Source organism: Urocampus carinirostris, chromosome 3 (genome assembly GCF_059441175.1).
Source record: "Urocampus carinirostris isolate Australia breed hairy pipefish chromosome 3, RoL_Ucar_1.0, whole genome shotgun sequence".
Taxonomy (NCBI): Eukaryota; Metazoa; Chordata; class Actinopteri; order Syngnathiformes; family Syngnathidae; genus Urocampus; species Urocampus carinirostris.
In genome coordinates this window covers 44,108,325-44,130,474 of record NC_142351.1, presented here as the reverse complement: position 1 = coordinate 44,130,474, position 22,150 = coordinate 44,108,325, and the positions used below count along the sequence as shown (strand labels likewise).

General features: G+C 38.0%; 1 protein-coding gene across 2 annotated transcripts in view; it reads right to left on the bottom strand.

Annotated features, from left to right (window-relative positions):
- Nucleotides 1-1,354: 1,354 nt before the first annotated feature.
- pik3cd (phosphatidylinositol-4,5-bisphosphate 3-kinase, catalytic subunit delta) overlaps nt 1,355-22,150 on the bottom strand; it is a 40,063-nt gene continuing 19,267 nt past the window's right edge. For both annotated transcript variants that reach the window (XM_088331994.1, XM_088331995.1), the window contains exons 8-23: nt 18,404-18,625; nt 14,992-15,088; nt 12,086-12,216; nt 11,962-12,012; nt 11,699-11,863; nt 10,483-10,604; nt 10,271-10,414; nt 10,087-10,186; nt 8,655-8,815; nt 7,862-7,971; nt 7,703-7,781; nt 7,448-7,615; nt 7,021-7,144; nt 5,094-5,239; nt 4,900-5,032; nt 1,355-4,822 (exon numbers count right to left, since the gene is read on the bottom strand). In XM_088331994.1, coding sequence (XP_088188120.1) covers nt 4,685-4,822; nt 4,900-5,032; nt 5,094-5,239; nt 7,021-7,144; nt 7,448-7,615; nt 7,703-7,781; nt 7,862-7,971; nt 8,655-8,815; nt 10,087-10,186; nt 10,271-10,414; nt 10,483-10,604; nt 11,699-11,863; nt 11,962-12,012; nt 12,086-12,216; nt 14,992-15,088; nt 18,404-18,625 — 2,091 coding nt within the window. In that variant the 3' untranslated portion in view covers nt 1,355-4,684. The remainder of the gene's footprint in view (nt 4,823-4,899; nt 5,033-5,093; nt 5,240-7,020; nt 7,145-7,447; nt 7,616-7,702; nt 7,782-7,861; nt 7,972-8,654; nt 8,816-10,086; nt 10,187-10,270; nt 10,415-10,482; nt 10,605-11,698; nt 11,864-11,961; nt 12,013-12,085; nt 12,217-14,991; nt 15,089-18,403; nt 18,626-22,150) is intronic.

Below are 22,150 nucleotides of genomic sequence, written 5' to 3'. Positions count from 1 at the left end.
TATTGTTATAATATACAGTACACTTCAAAATTAAATATGCTAAGCATACAACACTGAGATGTCGCTACTTCTATTGATGAGTCAAATCGCCTTGGATAGAGGCAGAGAAAGGGAGAGACACAGAAAAAGAGGAGGACAGAGATAAAGAAAGAAACAAATAGAGAAAGCGAGGGTATGACCGAATGAGGAAGAAAGATAAAAAGAGATAAGTGAGAAATAGACAAAGAAAGAGATCAACAAAAATAAGAAGAAAAAGAAAGAAAGGAGAAAAATATAGAGAAAGGGAGGAAATAAGAAAGAGAAATAGATCAAGAATAAGGTGATAAAGATAAAAAGGATAGAGAAAGTGAGATAGAGACAAAGAGATAAAAAAAGAAAGACAGGGAGACAAAGAAAGAGAAATAAATAGAGAAAGATGGAGATAACACACAAGAGAGAAAATGAGATAGGGAAAGATAAAAAGAAGAAAAATAGAGGCAAAGGTAGATAGTGAAAGAGGGGGAGAGAGACAAATATAAAAGAAATAAGAGAAAATTGACTAAGTGAGGGAGAATAAAATAAAGAGAGCGAAAAAAGAGAAAGAGGGAGAGTAGGAGATGGTAGAAAGAGAGTGAGTGGGTAAAATAATGGAAAAGAGTGATAGAAAATAAGAGAATGAGAAAGCACATTTCAAAGAGCTTGCTCCTGTCATTAACCGTGTTTACAGACGTGGTGAAAAATCCAGACACAGGTTAAACAGATTTTAGGGTGGCAGTGCCAAAAAGTGTGCGGGTTTAGGGAAAGAAAGGAGTGATGTCTGGGGGTGTATACTGTAGAGATGGTGGAGTAGAGAATATGGCACATAAGTAGGCAGGGCATTCCGTATCAGGCTATGAACCCACTCACAAAAATACATAAGAAGGGGCAGTTGCAAGTCACAGATGGGTGCAGACAAGATGGCAAAAGGAGCACATAGCATTAGAAATGCATTTAAGCATTAGTAGAGCAGATCTAAATGTATAAGTAAGAGGGGATCCGAGGGAAATGGCAGAACATGTGGGATTGAGAGAGCAGAGAAAATCACCTGAATAAAATCTATCGCAATGTTAGGACAACAAAGGTTGATGGCGAATGCAAAAAAATGGCAACTGTATGGATATGATTAAGGATTGGACACTGTGCCTTGAACAAAACGTTAAAACTGATGGGATAGTATGACACTGGATTGTGTGAGAAGCGTCAAAAGGAAGAGTTAGTGGAGCATGTAATAATGGACTGCAGGAAGTACAACAATCAGATGGCGGAAATAAAAAACGGGGAAAGAAATTGTCACTGAAAGGATTACTGGATTGAGATAATGGGCCTCAACAAAAGATTATTTTGGATTTTGAGGAGCACGGGATTTATTAACAGATTTTGAGAGCGGAAACTTTGACGAGAATCTGTGATTATAAGGAGGCGGTAATGCACCAAAGTGATGGAGGCCAACTGCCGTTAATCTCAAAGAAGAGGAAGGACCCCAGGCTTTTTGATCAGACACTAAAAGAAATATCTCTTGAGCACAAAGCCCAAATATCAAATAAATACTATAACTCCCAGACATCCATTGCAGATTATTTGTCCTAGTGAAAGAACTGTAAAAAAATAAATAAGTAAATGAGAGGACATATCTAGATCTCTGTATTCTCCTCATGCTTGTGTGGGGGTTTCTCTTTGAGAGACCACGCAAACAGTGAAAACCAAAGGAAAATAGAAAGCATAAAAAGTAATAATATACCCAAGAAACACACATTTATATGGAATAGTGTTGTACAAAAAGGACCCAGCAGAGGGTTACAAAAACAAAGTAACAGTAAAATGTTTGACATCTCAATCTCTGGCACATCAATTTACACGAAATACATTCAAATTGAGACTTCTTCAGCAGAATTTAACAATAAGACAGCGTCCTAAATACCAAAGCCACCAAAAATACATACATTGGTTTTATTCTATTATTGAAATTACATGAGAGCACTCAAACATCTGTCTTTAGCACCTAAGAATACAAAATACATTCAATTACTGTATGTTAATATATTATATATTTTCTAACATTTTAAACTAAAATGTATAAACTGCAACACAATTGAATTCACATTAATATAGGCCTCAGTCTTGGATAAATCTATGAAAAACTCATCAAATGCTCCCAGTACTTGGCACAGCAACAGTACAGTGAAAAATGATTTGTCCCCTTCCTGATCTGTTTTTTTTTTTTTGCTTAATGATAAACCACAAAGGTTTCAGATCTTCAAACCAATATCAAAATCACACAGACAACCCAAAGGAATACAAAATGGAGTTTTTAAATGTTGATTCCATTTGTTGAGAAACGAGAAAAAAAAAAAAAAAAAAAAAAAACTATTTGGTCCTATGTGAAAAAGTAATTGACCCCTGAAACTAACAGAGAGTTGGGCCACTTTTGGCAGCGATAACAGAAGTCAAATGTTTACGATGATTGGTAATGAGTCTTTCACAACGCTGTGCAGGTATTTTGGACTTTTCTTTGTAAAACTATTCGAAATCTGCCACATTGAAGTGTATTCTAGCGTGAACTGCCCGTTTAAGATCACACCATGGCATCTCAATTCGATTGAAATCTGGACTTTGACTTGGCCAACCCAAAACCTTTATTTTTTATTATTTTGTTGTTGAGATTTTCAGAGGTGGAGTTGTTGGTGTGTTTTGTATTGTTATCCTGCAGCATGATCCAAGAGCACATGAGTTTTGGAGTACAAACCAACGGCTGGCCGTTCTTCATCAGGATATTCTGGTAAACGCCAGAATTCATTATTATGTCAACCACAGCAAGGTCCTTGTCCTGAGAAAACAAAGCAGTCCCAAACCAACACACTGCCATGGCCATTATTCAATGTTGGCATCATGATTTTTTTAAATGCAGTGCCATTTTTAAGCAAGATGTAACGGGCTGAACACCTTCAAAAAATTAAATAATTGACTAATCAGCCCACCTTGTTGTCCTGAGGATAATCGAGATGCTTTTTTGCAAATGTGAAACGACTGTGTTCATTTGTGACAGCAGTCGTCTTTGCTTAAGAACTGTCCCATACATGCCATTTTGGGGCCAGTGTCTTTCTTATAGTAGAGTCATTAATACTGACCTTAGCTGGGGCTGCTTTACTGCCTCAGCACAACTTGCCGTGGTTGACAGAAAAATGAATACTCGTGTTCACCAGAAGACCCTCAAAGAGAACGTCTGGCCATCAGTTTGTGCCCCAGAACGCAAGTCTAATGCAGCAGGACAACAGCCTGAAACACACAAGCAAGTCCACCTACACGTGGCTCAAAAATAGACAGAATAAAGGTTCTGGGGTGACCAAGTCAAAGTCTGGATTTCAATCCAATTGGGATGCTGTGATGTGACCTAAAATGGGCAGTAAATGTGATTTGAAATAATAGAGTGGGCAAAAACTCCTCCATAGTGTTGTGAAAGACTAATAAACAATTATCATGAATGTTTTATTTCCGTTATCACTGTCAAAGATGGCCCAACTCGCTATTAGGTTCAGGGGGCAATTACCTTTTCACATAGGACCCAATAGGTTGATTTTTTTTTGTGCCTTAATAAATTGAATCAACAATTTGTATTCCCTTAGGTTGTCTCTGTGTGATATTGTAATTGGTTTGATGATGTGAAACCTTTGTGAGTTACAAATATACAATAACTACAGAAATTAAAAAGGGGGAAATACTGTTTCACCACACTGTCATTCACTGCATGTCAACTCACATAGCAACAAAAAACAGGAGTCTACAAGTGCATCAATTTAAATAAATGATTAAGAAGTCAGGTCTGACCCATTTCTATAGTTTAAAACGGAGTGTATGATGTATACAGCAATATTTTTGTTAACATTTAACTCATAACACAGCCATGTCAAGCATACACCTCTTAGGCTGGATCCAGCCCTTTGGATGATTTAATCCGGCCCGCCATGTATTTCTAGGTATGTCAAAAAAAGTAGCAAGCCTCTAGGTCACTTCTATCAAAATGAATGATTAAAAAAAGAAAGAAAACCCTATGCCCTCTCCAGCCACTAGAAAACAGTGTTGCGCTACACCAGATATGTCAAACATACGGCCAAGAGGCCGGAACCGGCTCGAAAAAAAATCTAGGTCATTTCTGTCAACATTTATGATTTTTTTTTTTAAATGAATGCAAACCAAATGCTTTCTCCAGCCGCTAGAGGACAGTGTTGAGTTTGTATAGCGTGGTGAGTTGGTCCAGGTGTAAAACGGCATCCACTCAATTGTTTAAATGAGCAGGTTAACATATTGAATGTTAAACATGAAAATCTTTTTTTCCCCCATTATTTGTGAATGAATGTGTTGTGATGGAAAAGATCCCTGGTCATCGGTGGTTATAATACGTAGGGGTAGGCAACTAATGTAGGCTGAATGTTAAAGCATAATACTGAAAAACAAAACTGGCCAACCTAAGGTCAGAGCCACACTCAGTTTGACATCCCATTATTAACACACAAATATGGCTCCAAGTTTATTCCACAGTCTTTAGCGGCCAATTAGTTTTGATGAAATAGGGAGTCACTCACAAACATTCCTCAAATGTACCATTTGAAGAATTAGACTTCCGATGATGTTCTATTGCTTTTCTGCCCATTACATTCTGCTTGTTTAGCCTTTATGGTCTGTTATCTTTGGCAATAGAGTGCATCATCCAGTTGACCTTGGTCTTCCAGCTTTCTCGTAGAGCCTCATTGAACTTCACTTTGAAACTCTTCAGCGCCTCTTCTTCTGATTTACCCAACGCTAATGAGTCCTATTAGGAAAACATTCAAACGCACCATTATTGACAAGATTCTGCAAGTCCGTGTGATTGGCATTGTTGGTGCGTACCTTAAGGTACTGAATATCCTTGAAGGATGAAAGTTCGGGAAGTCCAGCTGGCTTCATCATTGCGAAAAGGTTGACGAATAAAGTCCCGTTACGACACAGGATTTTATACGCCCGCTCGCAGTATTCCCTGAACCTGACAACAAGCAATTTTCTGTCAATTTTTTTTTTTTATAAACAGTTTACAAAATATTTACCTCTCAAATTTCTCACTGTTGTTCGTTCTTCCTTGCTGAATGACATGGACAAAGTCGTACGTTAAAATAAAAGGCACACGCTCCCTGTTGATGCCTAGTTTGCGCTTGAAGTTGCCAAGAAAATGTCCAAAGTCTATGTGAAACAGCTGAAGAACAGCAGAGCAGTACTTTAGTGACACTCACAGATTCAACAAATTACATTTTACCGACAAGATCTATTCTATTACATCATTGCATCAATACAATCAATGCAAGCATACCCAAAGTTGTTACTTACAGGCACCAAGAAGCTCCAAGTGCCCGGGGCATGTTTTAAAAATAGTGTCCAGTGATTGGACAAAATAATTTTAAAGCATGTAGAGTACTGGATTACCTCAGACAGAATAATTTGCAACCCTGCCAGTCAGTACAAAAAGTGGCTTGTGGAAAAATTAGCCAGTGCAAGGCAAAGGATGAAAGGCAGAAGCTAGACTTAAAGATGATCGCTTGCAGGTACCTGTTGTCTTAAGTACCATTTTTTCCAAGATGTAAAGTGTACCTAAAAATCTCAAACTGGCCAGAAATTTGAAACGGTGCCTTATAATCCGGTGCGCTTTATATACAGAAAAATATGGTGGATAGGAGTGGATATGCATATAGCATTTGTAATTGAGCATTACTACACAAGTTTTTATAATACACTTCTGTATTTGAGCAATGATAAATTAATCGGTTATCATCGCAGGACCCAAATCACAATACATTGTATTAAATGGGGATCCAAACCAGGGTAAAGGCGGTTTGTATGTATGTTTGTTATTTGACAAACACTGATTTATTTTTAGTGTTACATATTGTAGAATATTGTGTTTTGTGGCAGCACGGCAGCGCAGTAGTTAGCGCGTGTGCGGCACAGTTCTGAAGTCATGGGATCAAACCTCCCTGTGTGGAGTTTGTATATTCTCCCCGTGCTTGCGTGGGTTCCCACCCACATTCCGAAAACATGCATGTCAGGTTATTTGGTCCAAGTATTCCCTAGGTGTGAATGAGCGAGTGAGTTGTCTATCTCTGTGTGCCCTGCAACCAGTTCAGGGTGTCCCCTGCCCACTCCCCGAAGATAGCTGGGATGGGCTCCAGCACCCCCGCGAGCCTACTGAGGATAAGCTGTTCAGATAATGGATGGATGGATTCTGTTTCGTGCATTATTTTCCTATTTGTCCACATGATTTCAATATTTGAAAACAGAAGAGGAAATTATTTTTTTTTAAATCCGATTCATTGATTATTCTAAAAAATAATCGTAAGATTCAAGATTATTCAAATAATCGTTAGTTGCAGCCCTAGTCTAATGTCAAAGCTTCAGCGCTCTCACCACTGCGATCTGGGTTCAAATCCTGATGCAAACAATGATTTGCGATTTTAATTAGTGATACTAATCGACTAAATACTGATTGCACTATTATATAAGTGTTGCCCAACGGTTATACACAATTTAACACGGTAGCTCTTACTGTAGTCTCAATTTCATGCGCCTAATAAGTCAGAACGGCAAATGTATGAAAAAATAAGACAAAAAACTATTTTTGTGGGGTACGCCTTATATTCCGGTACGTCTTATGGAGTGGAAAATACAGTAAATACTGCCGACTTATGCATATGACACAAGCTGCAAGTACTTCTCTTTTAGGTTTCCCTAGCATATTGTCACTTTTAAGGCGGGCCCAAAATAATATACAGTAATTAACCATCACTAGAAATTCATTCTTAATTTTTTAAACAATGTCAATGTGACCTCTGGATGCTGCTTAAATAATTCACAAATGCATACCTTTTCTAGTTTGTGATTAAAATGACTAACACACTTTTTTGTGCTAGGTTTAATGCCTAGCAAAAGTCAAGATGAATGAAATGAATAAGTGAACAAACCAAAACATTATTAAAAGCGCACCTGTCCAGTTTCCCTGATCATAATATTGTCATTGTGACGGTCTCCAATGCCCAAGATATAAGTAGCTACACAGTAGCCAGCACAAGACAGCGTAAACTCCTCAATTGCATGTTCCAGTTTGTCTCTGGTGAGGGAAAACAGAAGAGATAATTGTTTCTTTACATATTAACTGATTCCTATGTTTCCCAAACATGTCATAACTTATTCCTCATAGAGCTTTTTCTATAGATGGGGATAATGCCATCATTTTTCCACAAAGCACTACATTCAGATAAAGCAAATGTGTTTGCCATGATAAACAATAGTTTGGAATGACCAAAACATGCAGTTAATTTTTGAAAATCCACAGTTACCCCTCAAAAGTTTCCAAAAGCTTCAAGCTTAAAATACTAAAGAGCAAAAATATTTTTGGGGGGCAAATACTCACTCTGGATTCTTGGATTTGAGCCAGTTGAGCAGGGCATCCTTGTTGAAAGCAGCAGTTGCAGCACTGTTGCTGTTGTTCCGTTGGATATTGGCGATTGTATCAGAGTTCTTAACCACCTCAATAAAGCCCATCTTGTTCCCAGTAGATAAGCAACCATACGGGATCATCCTGTTCTCACGAAACAAGATCAGCAAAGTCACACATATACCATGGGGATGCTTTGCAGGACTACGAATAAAAAGACTTTGGCACTACCTGAGATCCAGTCCTTCTTTCTTCCACAAATTCTCCATTAGCTGGATCATCTGCAGGGTCAACATATCCTGTCGAAGATCTCCACGATGGAGAAGAAAAATACACGCCATTTTTCTTAAGGTTTTAAAACCCAATATTCTCAGCATGTGTGCAACTCACCATCCCCGTTTTTAAAGATGATGCCTACCATGTCTTCTTGAATCCAGGGACTTTTGTACATGAACCAGAGTGGTTTCATCTTTGAGTTCATAAACCTGCACTTGTCTGCACTACAACGCAAAAAGCGTACTTTGAGTACAAAACTTTTAAAATCCTGAGACAGAGATTAATTTGTTTTCAGTATCAATTATTGCACAGAACATGTTAGTTATATGCAGCAAAATATTCCATGCATGGGGGACTCGAGAAATTTAGTCTCAAATTTGACCCATCTGGCTTGTTTGCTGTAGAGCTCTGACGTCATTGAAGGAACACAATACCAACAACAAGTGAGGCCAGCTTCAAAACAGACTGCTCATTTCTCATTGGAGGAATTGGAACTTGTGATGGTTTTGTCAGAGTTGCGTGCTTTGACCTCCAAAAGCTGTGTAGGGGTAAATTTACCCGCCGCCATTACAGTGTAGGCAATTGACTGCTTGTCCCTTGTTTTACAATTACTGCATTCACCTGCGACACAACGCCTAGGCAATCTCCACAAAAACTACTAAAACATTCATAAGCTCTTCCACTAATTAACATGTAAAACAATATGGCCACTGGACATATGAGATTCATGTGTCATAACACTCAATGGACACACTATAGTCATTAAGTGTGTCTCATAGTCTTATCAAAAATATTGAAAGAGCGTTATCACATTTATTTAACATGAATATTAGTGGAAAGTTGTGCAAGTGACAACAGCAGTTACAGGCCCTTTGTCAAAACACGTTTGTGTGTGTGTGCATCTCACCAGATTTCAGCAAGAATGATGCTGGGGTTGAGTGGTGATAATAGGTTGGACAAAGTGTCCGATTCCTGTGTGATGAAGAGCTTCAGGTCCTCCACATTCATCTTCTGCGAACCTGATTTGACAAAGTCACTGAGGACCTTCATTTTGTCTTGGGCCTCTTTCTGTGTTAAAAACAACATTTGAATGCTTACAATGAGGATATCTGCTTTCTCAGTCTTTTGAAGTTATTGATACGATATCATAAAAATTATTTTCTTAACAATCATGACATGTTCTACTGGTCTAGTGGTGCAAAGTATCTGGAATTACATCATTTAGCTGAAAAGGTAGAAAGTTATGCATTTTGAAGGAGACATTGAAAAAAATTGGAAAATCACCAGAGGCAAACTAAAGGCGGACTCACACTGGGACCAGTTCATCTGTACTGTGCTCAAACTGTACTCCCACCACTTCCCTTCAGCTGTTTTTCTTGTGTTATATACATTTTCTGTTCATTGTACGCCATAGAAGAATTTTTATCCAGTGATTTATTCATTTTTTACTTATTTTGTTGTTCGACCGATATCGTCTTGCCCATTTCGGTTCTAATCGAATAGTCTTGGTCACTGAGAGCACATGTTATTTTAGATTGATAATAAACACACATTTAAACAAAAAAAAAAGTTCATCAGGGAAGATCACTTTCTATTGATTACCGAGATTTACAAAGTTCTGCTCTGCCCTTCTCACTCAAATGCTGATAGTGAGAGTTTACCGCCATGTGAGTAAAGTACATACAGAGTGTAGAAAGACAATAGGAACTGATACTCTGGCATCTTTTTTTGCTAATAAAACTATATTGTGACAGTTTCTATTACAGAGTAAAACCATGTGTAGAACACATGATGTCTGCAAAATCCTGAACTGCTCCGTATAATAATAAACACTAATATTAAATAACTAAGAAAGATGCAAAAATGATAGTGTTGGTTCAATGGGAAATAAATTTGTTTATCTTTGTTTTCATTCCACATAGTCTGTGTTGCTGTGAGTAAATATTACGATGATTCATGCAAGATTATAATAGGTGGACAATTATTTTTTGTCGGCTTAAATGCGCAATGAAGAGCAGACTTGATTTTTTTTCTCCCCTTGGTTCTGATCACTCTCTTATACATTGTATGTGACGTCAGGGTTACGCTTTGCATGACAACTGATTCCATGTGCGCACGTCCAGGCAATCGCGCAGTGCTTTCGCCCACCTCTCCCAAGCGTGCTGAAATGGGCATCTGCGTCGTGCAAGAATTCAACAAATGGAATACAGGCTAAACTTTTTATCATAGATGCTGCTTCATATTTTGTGACAAAAGTACAGTAAGGTTATTGGTTCATCGTAGTCATTGATTAATAAATGTCTTTACTGTTTTTGTACAGTATACAATAAGTGTTGTACCTGTTTGCTTAAGAGTTTGATGTGGTGGATGTTACCCCTACAATAGGCCTCAAGAATCAGGCCAAACCTTAAGCTGACAGATGGCACGTGGATCTCAGACCTAAATTTAAGACACACTGTTCATTCATCAAAACACGAAATTCGAGAGGATTATGTTCCCATCAGATGCAATTCCATGCCTCACCTGAGATGCCAAAACAGAAAGTGCCCTATCCTCCGGTTGAATGAGGCTCTCTCGAGCAGGAACGTCGTAAGGTCACAGTCTAAATACGACTCGTATTTAAGGACCTGGACCAACTGGATTAAATACTGATGTAGCTCGTCGTCACTGTGATCAAGAAAATGCTTTGTACAAATGGTCGTTTGCTGCATTTATGAAAGCACCAGTGTGACTACCTGAGCTTCCGTAGGCACCTGATGGTAAAAGATCGAACTGCCGGTTCTGGAAAACTGTAGTCTAAAAGCTCCAAGGCAGAGATGGCGGGAAGCTCCGGCCAGGTCTTCAGAAGACTCACCATCTATCACAAAAAATAATCCGATACATCTGTCTCACATTATATGTACCGTATTTTCCGGACTGTAAGTCCGATTTTTCCCCCCCAGATTTTGGACAGGGTTGCTACTTGTACTCAGGTGCAACTTATGTGTGAAATTATTCACATTATTATATCACATTACATGTTATTTCCACACTAAATCTATGTGTGGAATTGTTAACACATTATTATATCATTTCACATGTTATTTTCACATTAAACCGCCAGAAGGCGCTCTAGGCCTGTGATAATAAATTCAACAATGCCGGTAATTTAACTGAGAATAGCCTAGACAAAAATGGCACAGAAATGAAAATCATATTCTGCAGATTAAAATTAAAATTTACACCTTAAAAGTCCAGAAAATACAGTAAGTGTATGTCTTTAAGAATCAAGCGCGGCACTTTGAGAGAGTGAGAGCGGCAGAGAGACAAAGAAGAACAATGGCGGGTGGATAATAGAGACAGAAAAGCAGTTCTACGAATTGACACCGCAAAAGTTTATTATGCGTTTTTTTAAGTTAGTATGTACACGTTATTTTGGTATTAATTTTTATAAATGTATATTTATATTTCTGAAAAGTCAGCGAGAGATGAGCCCAGCCCGACCCAAACATTATGATTGACATTTTAGGCCAGGCTCGGGTTTAAGATCTTACCCTATATCCAATACTGTTGTACAATCAGAATAGTGAATATATTTGTGATTTCCTTTCTAAAGGCAATTCTTACATTCATATATATGTTTTATCATTACAATAGTTTGTCAGAGAGTGTATCCAAAAAAGTTAAATGCATGGACTCCTTGCTACTTCGCGCTTCAGTTTTCACTGGTTCATTCCTTTTCAAGAATAATAATAATAATTTTAAAATAAGGTGAGGAATTAAAATATTTAATTAAAAGATCCCCCACAATAACAGACCAATTTAAAATTTGTACTGGGTTTCTTTCTCAAAACCTAATTTACAATAGTGCTGGGTTTATTCAATCTCTCTCACTCACTCACTCTCAGGCAGTAAGTCGGCAAGTCCGCTCTCATGAAGGACAGCAAAAAATAAATAAAAAATTCCTGGTACCTGGATGACATCCTCCCGCTTATTCCACTTGGTAATAAGGAGAAGCTTGGAAAGACTTTCGGGATAACGGTCTCTGACTTCTGTGCGCAGTTTCCACATCAATTCCTTTTCGTCCTCAAAGAATTCTGTGTTTTTGTTCTCCATAATTTCTTTCAGCTTCATGTTCTGCAGAGAGTTAAAAAAAGGGGGGATAAAAACCAAAGATGTAACCATTTTTTTACACTACGGATGTGACCAAGTATGAAAAAAACGGTAATGTTAACCTCTTCGTTTGTTGTGACAGCTGCCTCACCATTTGTCCCAGAGGAAATGATCTGCAGGGTAGACTTGTTTAAACTTGTGATCATTTTAATTGAATGTGTATTCTTTGTCATTTTGAATGTGCACCTTGTTCAGCGGAGGATAGTAAAGAGCGTGGGGCCTGATGTTTGGAAAGCGAATGAGAAGCCCAGCAGCACTGTCAACATTGGGGTTCTTCTCAACTGTTCCCATCGGGTTCAACAAACCACTTTTGTCATCTGTAAAACAAATGCCAAAAGGGATTTTTTTAGTGTGTTTGCTTTGTGAATTATTTCCAACCGAAAGGAACAAAAGATTAGACAAGTGCAAAAAAGCCATAAAATGAATTAGCAAAAAAGTTGCAATTCCAGAGTTTAGTTAAGCGAGCTCTGTTGTGGGCACAGAGCTCGACAGCCTGACAACAGTAGCTGAGAGACGGGCACTGAAAAAGCTGCGGTCAATCCATCACATCCACTACACAGCATTATCTCCAGACAGAAGAGCAGCTTCAGCGACAGACTGCTGTAACAGTCTTGTACCACGGACAGACTGAAGAGATCTTTTCTTCCTCATCCCATGAAGCTCTTTAACTCCACTCGGCAGAGTAAAGGCCCACATTAAACCACACCCCCTAGATTGCATATTACCATACTTTTATTGCAGTGTGTATTTTATGTAGCACTATTTAAATACTTTATACAACACGCTACAGTGGGTATTAGCACGTCACATTGGTATTTGTATATTGTATTCCTTTTGCTTTATTATTGTAGGGATGCTGCTTGAAATGTGAATTTCCCTGCGGGGATGAATAAAGTATCTATCTATCTAAGAAATTATAATTAATTAATAATTGAATGCACTCTATTCAGTATGATTTCCTTTGTAATAAATCTGACTGCTTGACTGTTCACAATAAGATATTTGGGTTTTTATAGGGGTCTGCATGTTTTCCTAATTTGGGTGTCGGCGTTGCCCAGACTTTATCATGCATTGTGAAGGTGTAAATTGTTTTGTTTTCCCAGGAAAGTTGCAATTACCCGGCGGAACTGTAGACGGTGAATATCCAGCTATGAAACTAAATTTAGACTACTCAAGTGCTCCCTTGCATGTTACACCTCCAGGTACATAAATTGCAGAGTGATGCCAGCAATGCTGATGATGGCAATACCTCGATTTTAAAAGGGACTCTATGAAATATTTGACCATGAGATGTCGCTGTATTGTGTAGTGCAACCGGAAACGAGTGCTACAGATCACAAGGATGAGTACAAACTACAGAGACTAAAGGTGACCAAAATGCAATATATTTGTTTTCATTTCCCGTCCAGCCTTTCACAAGGTTTGGGGGGGTACTTTTAGCAGCAAGATGGTGGACGGGTATGTCAGCTCCCTCAAGGCAAGCCTCTACTAATGTAAAATAAATACAAATTTTTTTATCTACTAGTGTTAAAAAAATGCATTTTTATATGATAGTTTCTTTTTTGCCCATTATTCAAATCAATATTATTTGACTAAAAGGAGGCGCTAAATAATACACAATGTCCCTTTAAATCAATAGCATGTGTCTGTATTGCTATGTAAACATCTTCCTCTTAACCCTTTAAGCTTGTGTGGTACCTTCCAAATATTTTTCCTCTTAGGCTTTATATCTAATTTAAGTTGCATTTTCTTATGTTCATTGTATTATTAGTGTATTTTCATTCAGATACTTATTCAAATTCACATCTTTTTGTGTTCCATACAAATCGACTTGATAAAAAGATTAAAAAAAAAACACAATTCCCATTACTTTCATGTTTTTTAGTGCTTGAATTATTGACTGAATTGGCAACAGTTTGAAAAAACAGAGTGTAACAGATTGGCCTAAGTGATGTCAATGCGTAGGTGTACCCTATTCCAGCTGACCAGCTATCCATACAATATTGATCCCGGGTCTGTACAACCGTTTTATGGCCAAATCAAGGAACTTTTCAAGGATTTTCAAAGACAACTTTTCAATTCCTCAAGTACTACCAAAAGAAGAAATCTAGGGGGGGAATCATGTATTCTGCAAAACCACACATATATCTTCAATTTACACATGTGATGTTTAATCTTGTGTGTGCATTTTTCAAGCCATATGTTTTGAGATCTTGAGTAAATCGCAAATATATTTGTGGATTTGATCAATACGTCTGAAATTTTTTTTGAGATGATATCAATTCTGGGTAAAATGACGGTAAAATGTAGCTTACATTTTCAGTTGCAGGAAGTTCCTCTTAATACAATTTACCACTGGGAAACACTACCTTCATCTTTTGCATGGCCCATAGTAAATGTCTATAATTTATACGAAATCCTTGCACATATTTCATAGTGGCCTGTTTAGGTGAAGCATGCACCTGTTCTTTTGGGAAAATGCCATGCAAACTAATGACAGCTGCCGGAAATCAACTATATTATTCAATTTATCGAAAACTATGTTTCTTGCAACATCCATTGTAGTCTGGCCCTCCTGGAAGAAGGATTAGCTCATGTGCAAAGTTGAGGTTTTGAGTTTTTCCTTGCCCTCATGTAGGTTTTAGATCAGGGGAATGTGTGATAATAGTCTGTACAGCCCTTTGAGACTTCTTGAAAAGGAAAGAAATCCAATGCTCAAGTGAAGCCACCAGAGAGCAGTGTCTGTGTCATTTTTAAGCAGAACTGTTTTGAAACAGAGCAACAGTTTCAAGCAATTTACCCAAAATTCAAGCATTTTCCAATCCTTGAAAACACAACATTAAAATACAATCATCCAAGGATTTCAAACACCCGTACCAACGCCGTTGATCATTCATTAGTCTTAGTTGCTTCTGAAATGTGAGGCACTATTTTTAGCATGATTGGATGGCATGATATTGCAGTTCATTGTTTGTGTTTTTTTTTCTCGATTTGTTGTTTTGTTTTTGTTTTGTCATGTTCGAAATAAAAGTTTCATTAATTCAATTCATTTGTTCAATTCATTCATTCATTCAATCAATTGCTGTAAATACCAGGAACAGATGGCCACATTGACAAAAGAACCTCGTCAGTCTTTAGTTGGTCCTTGTAGTCAAACACCATCGTATTCACCCAGGCAATTGGACAATCCTAGAAAAAGACATTTTTAAAATATATTACTTTAATTCACCATGAACAAAGTCCTGAATTAGCTTCATTTCCGCTGCTTTTTCTGGTTTATGTGTCTCAGACTTCTCTTCCAAGCAACAGAAGAGAAGTGTTTTAGAAGGCAAAAGTGAGGCCACACATCTACTTTCTGTACCAAATTAACGAGGTTTGTACCCAATACTACGACCTCAGTTTGCACGAGGAAAAAACTCAGGTAATTGTCGGATTGTTCTGAATTTAAAAAGTATTTTGTGCTGTATGATTTTAATGAGACCAGCGGAAAACATTACTTTGTAATAGGACCTTGTAGTATGAGTCAGTGTTCAGCAACCACCGGGCTGCGAAGCAGTACCGGGCCTTAATGTGTTTGAGGCTTTTTATTTAGGCACAACTCAAAAACAGAAATATCAATGATTAATTAACAAAAAGTAACATTAACTAATAACTATTTGCAAAAAGATCAGCTACACAATACAATTTTAAAATACGTAAACATGTCTTCAAAAGGAGTACGCTGAAACCAAAGCTTCAAAATTCCTAACCCTATTTCATTTTTTCCTTCCAGTGAAGAAGTATTCAAAATCAAACAAGGAAAACAGCACTATTTCCCACAAATGAAAATTAGAAAACAAAAATATACATAATATTGCCACTAGCCACTACTATAACATACAATACTTAAATAAATATTATACATTATCTTTATTAGTATATTTATCTAAAATACATTATTTTTTGCATACAATGTATTCATTTGTGTATACAGGCGTTTTTTACCCCCCAAAAAAGCATTATACGGAGAAATATAACTGTAACTGAGCAATGATTGATCAGTCAACAAATATTGCTGATCTCATTGGGTCGTATTGGATGCAACATGGTGAGAGTGGCGAATCCTAACCACTAGGTTACTAGGAATGTATATGACTACAAAAGAGATAAAAGATTTGATCTCATTATCTCACTATTTTTACTCTTGGTGCCACGTTGTAAGTTTTTGTAATAGAGTATATGCGAATGAGTTCAGCCAAGATAACATTGTACAACATGGTACTATTAGAAAAAAAATAGTGTACCGATGATAAAAAAATCAAATGTCTTTTACCTATGTCATCTAGTTATCTAATGGATAGATTATACGGTTGATTTGGGCTTATTATTACTATTATTTATTGTCTTTCTTACCAATATTAGTGAGCCGAGCCGTAAGAATATAGTAAGACATAAAACCGGTCCGTGGTTCAGAAAAGGTTGCGGATCCCTTGTATACGTTATGTTTCAGATAGCAATGTTTCATATTTACCATTGCTTAATTAAAAAAAAATATTGCAGACATTTTTTTTAAATACTTGTGTGACTCACAAGTACGAAAAACAATACGATTTGATTGGACAGTTTTACAGCTTAGCAAGAGCATTGCATGTTGGTTTAAGATCAGGTCATGGTGTAATTTTAACCTTCGAGACATTTTGTGATTAAGGGCTATACTGTACTAATAAATGTTACTTGACTTGACAAGCAATACTATCAAAATCAGGAGGGCAGAAAACCACTGCAAACCTAACAAGACCTGGCTGCTCCTCAAACCTTTTGACGCAAACAAGGAGAAATCTAATCAGAGAAGCAACCAAGAGGTGCATTATTTGGGAGACCTACAGGCATACACAGCTTAGGTCAGATAATGTTTGCATAAGACAACTATTGGTCATACTTTGCATAAATCTGCACTTTATGGAAGGGTGGCAAGACGAAAGCCATTTCTGAAAGTAAACCATAAAAAGGCCCGGTTGGGGTTTACAAGACATATTGGAGACACAGAAAATGTGAGGAAGAAGATGCTCTGATCAGATCAGACAAAAATTGACCTTTTTGGTCTGAATGCAAAGCGTTACGTTTGGCGTAGGAGTAACACTGCACATCACCCTGAAAACGCCATCCCCACTGTCAAAGATTGTGGTATAAGTGTCATGCTTTGGGGTTGGGAAGACGGATGGGGCTAAATCAAGGGTGAAATCTATTGGAGTATGCAGGAGACCCTATATAAGGGCACAGGTTCTCCATTCAACAGTACAACGACCCTTGATAGAAAGAAGAATCTACAGTAAAATGGTTTAAAACTACCAACATAAAAAGTTTTTGAATGGCCAACGCGAAGCCATGTAGAGCACTTTTGGAAAGATCTGAAAAATGTTGTGCACAAATGATCACCCATCAAACCTCAAGGAACTTGAACTGTTTTGTGAGGAGGCATAGGCAAGTATTTCTGTTTAAAGATGTGCAAAACTTATGAAGACTTATGCAAAAAGAATTGCGGCCGTGATTGCAGCAAAAGAAGGTTGTGCAAAGTATTAATTTAAAGCTGGTCAATATTTTTGCATTGGCTTTTTTATTTTTTAGCACAATATAAAATGTTGTATGAATATGTTTTTTCATGATCGTAGCTCACATGGTGTTGTTTATCCGAAAATATTTTGAGTTTTTTTAATATATAAGTTTGAAGCCTAAAATATGGCAATATGTCAAAAAGTTCTAGGGGCCAATACTTTCCGAAGGCCCTGCATATAGCTGGACAAAGACAATCTCTGAAATGTTTTACCAACTACCAGAAAAATAAATGAACTACCTTTTAAACAAGGCAGAAGGCAGAGGTGCCACATAAGCAAAATAGTGCTAAGATAAATTTATAGTAATCATTGAAAGAAATTGCCAACTTCCTTAGAGTGTTGCCAAGACAAAAAGGCTTAAGTGGATGGAGCGTGAAATGCTGACAGCCATTTGGACACACTAGCATAACTTGATACACACACTCATAGGTCTAACAATGACTAGGCACAATATGGACAATTACAATAGAAATTGTATTCAATATCATTCAAATTAGAGGTAAAATCAGCCATAAAAATTCCAGCCGACCCAGCCTGCAGGTCTTTAAGCCCTGGCCCAGGCAGGCCAGACAAATTAACCGGATTTGAGGGACTTAGCCTGAAGCAAACTCGAATTTTTATATTTTATCTGTGAAGACACAAGAGCAGGAATATAGTGTGATTTTGGCCAAGGCACGCAAGCTCCGACGAGAGAGTCGGACACAGAGTACCGGGGGGCAGACTAACATGCATGTTGCTGCATGAATCCTCCAAAAAGAAAAGGAAACACAGAAGACATGACAAGTGGATTAGAAAATAAAAAAGGCAGTAAGAGAGAAGCCCAGCCCGAGCCCGATTTAATGACTGACATTTAATGCCTGACCCCACTCAACTTTCAGCCCTAAGATAATACCTCTAAATCAAATATACTCACCGCTTTCTTATTCTTCTTTTTTGCTCCTCTGGGCTTTTTTGCTTTGTCGAAGATAGCATAGAGGGCAAAGCAAAGGCGACTCATGCGGGGCAGGTCGGCCACGTTGATATCAAATTCAATCTTTTGGTCCCATGACGGCTCAGAGCCGGCTGCCACTTCTGAGCTGGTCACCAACTTACAGAGAAGCTCATTGCCATGGAAGAGGCCAGCCTCAACCACAAGCTGGTGGGGAAAAATAAAACAATGCTGTGAAAGCATTTTGTTGCAATTTGGATTGTTACTTTTATGATGTTTTTGCTGGGTTATTATTTTGTATATCAAACATTCTTTTTTCCATGCCGTGTCCTTTCTAGGTCTGAGGTCTCCATCCTGGTGCCTACGGGTGCCCCACAAGGACAGCTGAGGTGCCCGCAGACCTATTCTGAAAATAGCACACTAGTGCTGGATCATTGTGATTTTCTAGTAAAATAATTTTCTTGTGGTTGACTGAGTCCATTTACAGTAACCCTACTTTCAATAATTAACCTGATAATTACATAGTAACATTATTGTAAAAGACATGATAAGTTGTTATTTAAAAACCATACATCAATCTGGGTGCCCCTTGCGCTAATTAGTAACAAAAATATCTCTCGGCTTGAAAAATGTTGAGACCCCCACTTTCGGTGATATATAAAAAGCATTAGCACCGATATTTTAAAAACCAAACTTTTACACCAATTCACTCTTTTTGCTTTGTTTTCCTATTTGAGACCTGTTCTTATTACAGCCATTTAAGGTGCAATATTGGATGAGAGACAAGTTGGCCCTTTCAACCGAACTACCGTAATTTCCGGACAATAAGTCACAACTTTTGTCACACAATTTCAACTCTGCAGCTAATACACAGATGCGACCAAAGTGTGCATTTCTTCTTTTCATATGAGCGCCGTGTTACTTGTGTTGCTGCATATTTTTCACTGTGTAGTCTCAGTAACTTACTAGTGTGTTTTAACCTGTCCTGTTAGTGTGGTTTCACTCGTTGTACTGCTGTGTTTTTTACTGTGTTACTGTGTCTCAGAGCCTTTATTTCTTGTGTGTTTTTATAGTACAAAATATATTTGCAAAAGACAAAACTCTCCACACTTTCTTTTTTGAAAATATAAAGAACTTCGAATGACAGTTTTACATGAAGAAAATATATATTTTTAAAAAGACCAAAAACATTCATTGATAGTTTTGTGACTTTGTAAACTAACTATAGAAAGTCATTTGGGTTTATATAAGACATAAACAAACAAATAAAATAAGCAAATAACAAAACAAATGGAAAAAAAAAATGTGTGGATTTTTTGTCTTCAGATTCTGTAGGAAGCCATTTAGAGCATTCTGGCATATGGCATTAAAGTGTGGTATGCTGGGAGCACGGCACCGGACAGAAAAATATACAAAGAGTAATCCACACCCAAGAGATCATTGGCTGCTCCCTGTCCAGTCTAAACCCGGTTTGCAATATCGTTGCAGAGCTATCAACATCATTATAAGACACTTCCCACCTCGGCCACCACCTCTTTATACTGCTTCCCTCTGGTAGGCGCTACAGGTCCCGCAAAACAAGGACAAACAGGCTGAGAGGCAGCTTCTTCCCTAAGGCCACCACCACCTTCAACGTAATGCACAAAAACCGTGAAAACATATCTTGCGAAATATTTACAGTAAATTCCGGACTATAAGGCGCACCTGATTATAAGCCGCACCCCCCACATTTAGGGAGGAAAACGGATTTATTACATTCACAAGCCGCACCGGTATATTAGCCGCATGTATCCACATTGAGAACAGAAGTCCTTATTAACTGAGCAGTTTAAAAGGTGAGAACTTGTACAGATTTGATGTTTCTCTGTTGCAACGCTTATATTCGGCGGAGGGGCCGATCCCAGGTCCTGACCTGACGGGGGGTTTTGGGGTTTTTAAGGGTTATTGTTCTATCTTCGTTATTCATTATCCATTATCCGATATCGATCAGTTCATAATACGCTACAAGGGGGTTTTTGGGGTTTTTAAGGGTTATTGATCTATCTTCGTTATTCATTATCCATTATCCGTTATCGGTCAGTTCATAATACGCTACAAAGCCTAGGAGCCGGGACACTTACTCTCAGCCAAAAGGCCAAGCTAAGGTCCTAGCCCTAAAGCCTTGCTGCGATCATTGCGAATGCACCGTTCCCGGAGGTACTGCAATACCGGGCCGATGCGTGGAGTGGACAGAGCAAGCTCATATTCCATCTAGGCCAAGCTAAGGAGCGACACACAACTTCCCATCACATGCCAACATATTTAGTTTCTCATAATCAGCTGATGGAACGGAAAATGATACCGGTTGTTATCATTTAATGCAGACCTGCAAAGTCCAGGTACCCGTTGAATGTAATCCAAGGAAAAAAAAGTGTATATTTCCAAAGGTAAGGGTGGGAAAAATATATATGCACCTTTGTCTGCGGTGTCCACAAACACTCACCTTACTGGTCCCTACTTCCCATTACTCCCCGCGTCTGTTACGCCCCTTCTTTTTAATTGGTCAGTGCAAGACTTATCAGAACAAGTGTCCAAAATAAATACAAATAAATACATGACAAAAATATACAGTTGCAAATACATATTATACATGGTTACACATATTTACGAAGAAAGACGGTACACCGAGAGAGTTTTCAAAGCTTTAATAATAATAATATAACTTTCATCCCGAACCGTGCCTGTGAAAGGTACCACCACGCTACCCATAACACGCTCGCAGGGCTCGAAGCGTAGATGTTTAAAGAAAGCTGTGCCGCAATTATGAAATTCACGGCAAACTGTCCTTGTCTTTCGCGTCATCATTGACGTCTCCAAGGGCGTCTTCATGATATCTGAAACAAACCTCTATCCTCTGTCATTTGACACGCACCACTATCCTCTGTCATACGGACAATTCGATCACAAACCAAGAGGATGCAGTTTACCTCGGCGCACAATTCCACCGTGCACCGGTCTAGATTTTACCTTCTGTACTCGAGTGCCGCTGGTGATCGTTAGAAAAATTACTTAAATAAGCCGCTTCACTGAATAAGCCGCAGGGCTGAACATTTGGGAAAAAAGTAGCGGATTATAGTCCGGAATTTACGGTAGTTTTTTTTCTTTTCTTTTTTTTGTTACTGCTAAATGTTGTCGCACGAAACTGTGAATATACATATCTTGAGACTTCTTTTGTTTTTTGTTTGTTGCTGCTAAATGTGATTGCACCTCTTTATTGCTATTATTATAACTTTGGCCAGTCTGTAAGCACTACATTATAAATATATTTTTCTGCCTTTTTTTAATGAAATACTTTTATTTTTCTATCTCTTTAAAATCTTTATTATATGTTTACCCTGGAGTGCCATATCAAATTCTGTTGCATACAATTTTTCACAACGTTGATTTCAATGAAAATAAAGACAATTCAATTTAATTGAGGGGAATCTTGGAAGCCTGAACACTTTCAAAAACAAGAAACTACTTTTATGAAGCACCTTACCCACCACCGTTAGGGAACGAAAGCATGAAATACAGCTTGTGTGACAGCATAAGACGAGATGATTAAGTATATCCGGTGTCACTCAGACTATGAGTCAAAGGTTGTACACTTTGCATTTCCTTTCAAAAAATGGCCACTGAGTCCAAATCCAATATTGTGTGACCATTCATGTCTTGCCCTTTACTAAATCTAGATAGTTCATGTCTGCAGAT